Source organism: Haliotis rufescens, unplaced genomic scaffold (genome assembly GCF_023055435.1).
Source record: "Haliotis rufescens isolate VD_foot unplaced genomic scaffold, xgHalRufe1.0.p SCAF_64, whole genome shotgun sequence".
In the NCBI taxonomy this organism is placed as follows: domain Eukaryota; kingdom Metazoa; phylum Mollusca; class Gastropoda; order Lepetellida; family Haliotidae; genus Haliotis; species Haliotis rufescens.
In genome coordinates this window covers 1968156-1976721 of record NW_025964355.1, presented here as the reverse complement: position 1 = coordinate 1976721, position 8566 = coordinate 1968156, and the positions used below count along the sequence as shown (strand labels likewise).

General features: G+C 38.5%; 1 protein-coding gene across 1 annotated transcript; it reads right to left on the bottom strand.

Moving 5' to 3' along the window:
- Positions 1-1389: 1389 nt before the first annotated feature.
- On the bottom strand, positions 1390-7576 carry LOC124151701 (thyroid peroxidase-like). The gene is made up of 13 exons (XM_046524291.2): positions 7489-7576; positions 6967-7051; positions 6500-6627; positions 5778-5951; positions 5504-5555; positions 5185-5303; positions 4892-4996; positions 4424-4525; positions 3052-3212; positions 2313-2818; positions 1980-2152; positions 1739-1850; positions 1390-1508 (listed from the first exon to the last, which is right to left on the bottom strand). The coding sequence occupies exons 1-13, from the start codon at positions 7541-7543 to the stop codon at positions 1448-1450; spliced, it is 1833 nt and encodes a 610-aa protein (XP_046380247.2). The 5' UTR covers positions 7544-7576; the 3' UTR covers positions 1390-1447.
- Between the last annotated feature and the right edge of the window lie 990 nt (positions 7577-8566).

Below are 8566 nucleotides of genomic sequence, written 5' to 3'. Positions count from 1 at the left end.
TAATAAAGTATAGTTTTGCCCGTACTGTAATAATACATAGTTTTGTCTTTGCCCGTAATGGAATAGAGTATAATTTTGCCCGTAGTGTAATATAGTATTGTTTTGCCCGAAGCGTAATACAGCATAGTTAAAGCACGCGGACGCTGACGGTGAGACGGAGGACCGTTCTGTTCACAGATGAGTCCCACCTTGTACCCGGACGTGCCGATGGACGTCTAAACGAATGATATCAGGTTTAGATATCTTCTGACCAGAAATGTTCAAATCATCACGTAAACATAATGATGTCATACATGTACCTTCATACTTTATCTAATAGGATGTTTTCAGCAGGCCAGTTTCCATGTGCTTGGAATAAAGGTATAATAGTGTCCATTTATATAAATGACCCAAGAAATGATCGTAATAACAACAGGGGTATCAGTTTTAACAGTGCAAGAAGATATTTGCAACGCAAATTAACTGCAGATGATAATATGGGTCGAAAATAATAACAAAATATATTGATAACAAGCAGGTTTAAGGCCTGGAATAAGAAATAACTTCTTCACACTAACTGCCCGTAGACAAAAATATTTAAGTAAACGTAGAGGTAGATATCTCATATTGCGCTTGTCTAATTTGCCTTCCTACAGCACAAAAACGTACAGATGTACTATAGCCAACTCGATCACTTGATTTGTCCATGATTGATCATCTGTGGAATGCTTTGGATCGCCCTGTGCGCCAACGAAATCCATCACCACTCGCACTCCAAGCACTGCATGTGCCACTTCAGCAAGTATGACAGAACTTTACTCATCGCGTTATTCAGGATCCTGTTTGCCCCAATGAGCCTTCGCCGTCACGCTGTCATCAATACTCGTGGGGATCACAACAGATAATGACATTCTGGTTTGTCCTGTTGTCATTACCGGGCCTGTGTAGTTGTGACGTCAGTTCACAGGTGAGCATGTCTCGCGGATTTCTGATGTGATCCTGTTTTGGTCACATTCACAATGTTCATAAACTCATACAACCTATGTCAGCTCTTAGAATATTAGTATATTATTGAATAGTTGAGTCAACTATAAAGGTGTTTTTAGAAAATAATTACTTCAGCATAAATTCATCACTTAATTCCACTTAAGGCAGGGAAATGTTATGTCGTTTCCTCCACATATAAAACCTGGTGCCATCACCGATTTTCAGGCATCTATTCATATAATTTTGACTTCTATTTTGAATTAAAGCCCAGTGGAATCACATCAATGGATAGGCTAATCAAAACTGGTTGTTTTTATACGTAGACGAACTTATATTCATATTCACCTTCAGCAATAGATAGTTGAACCCCCAACACATCCTAATATGTAAGATTTCTTTATGCAAATATGACAAAGACACAGATACAAGTTCAAGTGTTTATTAACAGTGCTGACACAACGTCGTATGGGCATGCTGCTAGTTATTCCTTCCATCTTCGAAGCTTCACTTCCTTCAGGTTAGTGCAACTCACCTCCTGGTTTCTGATGATAAAACAAATCATTATTAGACCATATCAAAACTGAAGTCACATCGGTTGCTACAAAAACATTATAGATAACACGTATCATCAAATATAGACATGAGAATTAGCATTAACATTAGGACACTGCATTTGTAGATCAATTGACATGTAACAGTTCAAAACACAGCAATAATGTCCTTTCAACTGAACCGAAAACACATGTCACATGGATATTTGAACTCAACATACGCAGTTCCAGTGTTAACGTTGAGGAAGGCTGACCGCTGGATGGTGCTGAAGTTGTCGGCATTGTCACAGATAATTCGAGCTAATGACGCCCTTTTCAACTGCGTTATTTGATCTGAATTCAAACAAAGAAACGTTACAATTGAAGTTCTTGCTTTTTAATTGAAATGAAGACATCAAAACTTATATGTTATGACATCTACAATTAATCAATCAAGAAAACACACAGTCTGCGAGTATTTACCAGACGTGAAGCCAGTGACGGAGTCTGTAGATTCAAACCAGAACCTGTCCCCATCCCTTAGTTTCTCGAACTGTTTGCCGATCAGACAGATGTAAGTTCTTCCCACAGCTGCTCCAGCAAACGGAACTTCAGCAATACCTCCACTGTACAGGTCAATGTCATCCACGCTGTTACTGAATGAGGAAGGTCACATTGTACTTGAATTGTAAACGTCTTCAAAGATCAGTTGCTCTAAGCACTAATTTGGTATGAAAATGTCACGGAACATGTTACTTAAATTACACGGATCAAATATGCAAAAGACACATTTTCAAAGAATAGCTAAACACTTACTATATATCCCGAAGATCGCGAGCTTGAATACCTCCGAAGTCAGTACCAGATGTGAAGGAGGTAATTTTGTCGAGACCACAGTATTCTCTCCAGTCGTTGTAAGGAGGGAGGCCATGTTCCCTTCCTCGCTGAATGTTCAGACTCACAATGTCAAAACCGTCCTTTGTGTCTGAATCCTCCTCAAACATTCTCTGCCTCATGCCATCGACATACCACGCATCAGCACGTTCACCTGCAGCTCCCAGAAAACTACTGATGACGTCATCCAGGCTGTTGATGACGTATTTTGTCCTCTTGAACAGGTCACCAGTGTCTACCACTTCGCTTCCTATTGTAAGGTTTTCTGGCACCATTGAATGTCCAAATCGGAAAGCCGCCGTTGAGAAGACGTTACTGAGAGAGGGGTCGAGGCTGGAATTGTAGTTGTAGTTGTCGAATCCGAGGTTGTAGTTTGCAACCCCATTGGCACTAAGGATTTCAGGCAGCCACTCATTGTATGTTATTACCTGATGGTATATACGATATGCAGTTATTTTCATCAAATGTTTACTTTTAACCTTACATTTAAAGGAAAAGTAGAGTTATGTAAATCTTAATTACTGTTTTCAACATGCCATTGACTGTTATGGGGCATATTATCAGTTGCCATTGTTGATTCAACAGACGCTAATACTATGTGCATGCACTGTTGAATATGTTGATCGTTCTGATGCATTTGTGTACGGAATAGAAACCTAACCTGTAATTCCGCAATAACTATTCGTCTTGCTTGTTGGAAGAGTTTCTCGTCATCCCAGCCACTGTTGAAGCCCTTGAGAGCTGTTGCAACACGGTTGTGTTCTCTCATGAACAGAGTGTGCAGTGCCGTAAGTCCAGGGAAGACATTGACTCTCGAGTCACCTTGAGTAAAAAATACAATATCACTTGCAACAGACAGACAGACAGACAGTATTATAGCCTGATTGCCGACGGTGCAGTTGAAACTAAGTTATACCATATTGACACATGGATATACAGAAATTATACGTGAATCTGATATTAAAACATGTAATATATAAGTAGCCACAGAAAGGATCATATCTTTATTTTGTGAGTTGAAAACATTTATCATTAACATCATTTCTATGATAAGACAGATGAATACATTTCACGTTGAAGGTGTGACTTTTAAGTTACTATATTTGCACAGATCGCGTGAAGATGAAACAGTTTGATAGCAGTGTCATGCAAAGAGATCGTTCTCTCGCTGATAACTTTTCCAATACTCAATACTTGAATGTGACAAACATCCTGTGGATTCCATACAGAAGAAAGAATCACATGAAAGTTCTCCTTACTTCAGAAACCAGGTTATGTTTACATTGAAGTGGATATCTGCATTGTTCCATTCTCAGTAACTTTGTTCTCATTTAACTATTCTAACCTGACTATGTACACATACATTACAGCGTCTAGTTTCACTAAGAAGTGCTTCATTTGAGGCACATTAAGCAAAACCTAAAAACGTTTGAAATATGCGGTGTCTACATTTTCTATGGCAGCATCATATTTTGTTCCCCATATTTCCGAACCATATAGTACAACATGTGCAAGTATGCATTAAAAATGAAACATGCTATTGAACATAATTTATACCTATTTTTTAAACAATTCCTTCAATGACATGCATGCCTTTGAAGCTTGAGTACAAGCGTCTGACCACATTACTTTAGAAGAAATCGTAACAACCAAATATTTTATCTTTCAGTTGCATTTAGAAGTTGGTGTGATGAAGTAAGACGAGTTCTATGGATGAACAACTTCTTTATTACAATAAGTGCGACGTTTCGGTGTAGATCCTAACCGAAACGTCGCACTAATTGTAATAAAGAAGTTGTTCATCAATAGAACTCGTCTAACATCAACCAAATAGTTGATATGGCACATATTCTTGTTAGTGTGCAACATGCTATATTGCGCATACAATGCAGTATACCCGCATGATATCACGATATATTTGTTAAATGATTAAAGAAGGCCTGTATCATCAACATTGAAAATCATCAGAAATAACAAATCTTCATGTTACACAAACGTCTGTCAGGATATACGTTTCTCTTGTTTGTAACAACCTGCTTTGAAACAGTAGTTGCTTGGATCAGAAGTATCAAGAAAGCAGTCGCCTGAATCTCCTTCCGGAAGAAGATTATTTGTTCCCACTTTCAGCAATCCAGCTGAAAAACACCCATATTGGCGAATTAGTACCGAAATATAGAAATCCAATTGTAAGTAATGCATTCAATTAATTAATTAATCAATGAATCATTAAAAGGAAAAGCAAATCATTGAATGTCTTTTGATGGATTACATGTCATAAACTTACATATATATATATATTACAAATTTAAACCGTTATGATGTGTGTTTGTTTTTGTGTGTGTTTGTTTTTGTTTTGTGTGTGTGTGTGTGTGCGTGCGTGCGTGCGTGCGTGCGTGCGTGCGTGCGTGCGTGCGTGCGTGCGTGCGTGTGTGTGTGTGTGTGTGTGTGTGTGTGTAAAACAAATTTAAACCATTATGATGAAATCAGAACCTGCAACTTACATCCAGAGTCAGTGTCTCTGAGCTCGGCCGTCTCCGAGTCTGAGATGCCATAGATGTGGGAACCGTCTATGAAGGCGGACAATTCATTGTACTGCTGTCGTGGATCTGGGAGGAGAGAATTCTGAGATACCTTTACTGTGCAAGGTTATATTTATGAGGTTTCAGCAAAGGTTTTTCTTCACATAAAATGTTTCCCAAACCGTTTTTCAGTTTAAAGAATGCATTACTAATTTAAGGCCGACTTTAATCAAATCAAATCAATATTGAGTTTTAACTCTTCATTAGATACTTACTTGAGGAATCCGTGCCTGTTCCGGAAACAGCCTCCGATCTCACCAGGTTCATACATTTACCATCGCCAAAGTAGAAATCACCATCAGGAAGGTTGATCGGGAAACATGGAGAGTCCGTGCTGATGACATGAGGACAGACTTGATTTTTCCTTTATATTTTGTGTGATTTGTAGATAGTACATTAATCCAATCTGATTGTGCTAATGTTTGCCACGTGATATGGCTTTTAACAGTAAGTACTATGAATAGTAATTGAGCAGTATAATCATACTGTCTTGTGTAATGTTGTGTTCTGTATAATAGATAAAATACAACTTACTCGCTCGGAACAGAGTCAGTTCGGTCGCAACACTCAATATCGTTCCCATTATCTGTAAACAAAGAATGTTGATGTTTGTCCAGAAGATATATACAAAAACAAACAGCCCAGGCATGAAATGTGTGTGATTTGTTTCAGAATTCAAAAGAAAACAAGATTCCAAAAGCTTCATACACTTCAAAATGTAACTGATAATTGACCAATAAATAACATACAACGTATCAATACTACTAATCAAATAGTCTAACGTAAGGGAAATAAAAGTGGTACTCACCTGTAACTACCGGCGTTCCCGTAATGTCATGGTCAATAAACTGACCCCACTGCATCAACATGACGGAGTGTTTGATGGAAAGGAAACTCAGCTCAAAGTGAACATGGTTGCTGATGCTTCTTGGGTTAGGCAGGTCTGAGCCATCAGTGGCCAGAGCTCTGGGGTTTCCCATTGCTGTAAATATACAGCAGAAATATCTCTTCGTTGTTGTCATCTTGTTTAAATATACAGTTCTGTTTGGCCTGGCGTATCCTCGCCTTGTAAACCGATAGATCATTGGTTTCGTTTCCTGACTCTACAGAATCTTGTTAAAACATTTCCTATAGTTTTGATATTTTTCTGTGTAAAATCAGAAACTGTTATTGCGGGATATGACAAATATAACTGGTGCATCTGATCAAATGAGAATGATGGCTTACGTGGTTAAGCGATGCTTAAAGTGGTGGAACCCATTACTCACTCATTCGCTCACTCACTCATAAAGTCACTTTAATACTTGCACTTTTTAAAGTAAAATGATTCATGGTAATTAAGAAGTTGGACACTGTTGTGGCACTCACTCACAATCTCAGTCAATATTACTAAATCTGTTTTGAAACTTTATCGTCATTTGATATGTAGATATCGTTGTAACGATACGGCATAGGCATTACATAAATACTGAGTGTCCTAATAAAAACAAAAACATTTTCAGAAATGTAGACAAGTAAACAGCCACTAACCGTCAGCATACTCAGGTTCCAGCCACCTCGCAAGTTGAGCACCTGCAGCTCCCCAGCCCGAATTGTCCACGTTATTGCACGTGCCATCAGCTGTCCTATAGGTGTCACTTGAGTCGCAGGTCGCTCGCCTGAGTTAAACGTATGTATTTGACAGGGCATTTGTTTCCTCTTAAACACGTAAAAGCACTCGATCTTGTCATAACACATGAAACCAGAACGTCCAAGTAAGAAGAGAAATTTGTGATGTTATAACAGCCGAGGCATTTAATGCCTCAAGATTAAAAAATCACATTTTACTGTTGGATATACTATTTTGAAAATGTTTACAGGTGGTTAAGCTCCGATAGAGGCATAAACGTGCACTTTTGCACAAAATAATTATATAAGGGTATAAGAAACATACTTTCTTTAAATAATGTTTATATTTACATGCACTCATTCTACTTGTATTTCAGAAGCAGACATACCTGCTTCTGTAGACAGGTTCCATGTATCTTTTGCTCTTAGATGATCGTGAAATAAAGGCACATGGCGTCCTGCTTCCTCCGCACTCTGTCACAAAGACGGAGATGATGTAAATGATGATAAAAAAATACCTGAATATATAACAACGTTAAAACCACGATGTTGTGTCATCTAACCTCCAAATATATCCACCCTCCATACAGATGTGACTACATGTTAATCTACTCATAGAGTTATATTCTTAAACCAGCAGTATAGTTTCCATCCCAAATATGTATTTTGAAATACAGCAATGATCCTAAAAATTGGGATTGTACGTGTCGTCTTGAATCATCAAATATATGACATGGGTATCATTCACTATCTTCGCAAACCGTTATACACTTATATATCTTTGACTCCAAACATATATTATTTGATATAAAAGTAAAATTTTCTGGGTTATGAATGTTGCATTTTCATAAATAATAAGCTTTGTAGCAAATGTTCTGCAAAAGTAAAGAGTGTGAGTGGTAAATACATACCTGCATGTACAACGCAGAGGGCGATCAGTATAGCTTGGATGACTAGTGACTGCATACTGTCAGCTTCGTGCAGAACACAACCAGTGTGATGGCATACTCCTCCTAGGGCTATATATATATATATATATATACGTCCAATGGCATAGATATAAACTTGATAAAACATGATTGCGTTTATTGCACATTGTCGCTTGTATTGCTAACAACAAGAAACAAGGACTGATCCCAGCGGAGGGCCACAGTTTGGTGCCTTGATCGTGATGATGACTCGATCTAATCAAGGCCCCTGAGTGGTAAATGGACATTTACATCTCGCATCTCCACATCTTGCATTGGTATTTGTGATACGATCGCGATAGAGAAACTGATTTTAGGCTTATCAACATTTTACTGGTCTAATTATCAATTTATAGCCTGCAAATGTACCAGAATGAGACGTCATGTCATTTTGTCGATTAATGCATGGAAATATACGGTATTAGACTCGGGTTATTAAATTTTCAGAGGTTCTGTGTTAGCGAAATATTTTGTATTTATGACATTTTACTATGAAACTAACATGCAGCCTTACTGATTCTAATACAAGAACATCGTGGGGCGCATATGCATAACATTATACATGTGAAGAGATTACAGGAAACCTATTTCTCGTAGCTGGTTTCGCTGGTAAAAATGTTTTGAAAACGTCTTTGACACGTGGTTTTGGTATGGAAACAAAACATGTCGGAGCTTCATTCTGTTTAGGTCGGGTGGGTACGAGGTTTTGTGCGGTAAATATCTAAACTATGTGTAAGATCGATTCTGTGATAGGGTAAATATAGAACATCAATGCAAGAGAATAGAATAACCAGTCCTTATCCCGCGATATGCCAAGGAGAGGCACGGGCCACCGAGCCGTGGATGCCCGTGCCTAAAATAAAAACAGAAGATGAGATTGGGTTAAATGGCCGAGGGTGTGCAGGTACTAGTGGGCTACTTAGCTGCTAATTGTGTATACCAAAATGCTACCGTTGCCATGGCCACGCGCGTGGCCAACGGCGATTGCAGCTAGCGCTGCTGGCCTGAGACTGCTTCCGCT

Coding starts and splice junctions, on each gene's coding strand:
- LOC124151701 (XM_046524291.2), bottom strand. CDS start 7,543: ATGCAGTCACTAGTCATCCAAGCTATACTGATCGCCCTCTGCGTTGTA. Junction 3,213..4,423: donor CAACTACTGTTTCAAAGCAG/GTTGTTACAAAC, acceptor TTTTTACTCAAG/GTGACTCGAGAGTCAATGTC. Junction 2,819..3,051: donor TAGTTATTGCGGAATTACAG/GTTAGGTTTCTA, acceptor ATATACCATCAG/GTAATAACATACAATGAGTG.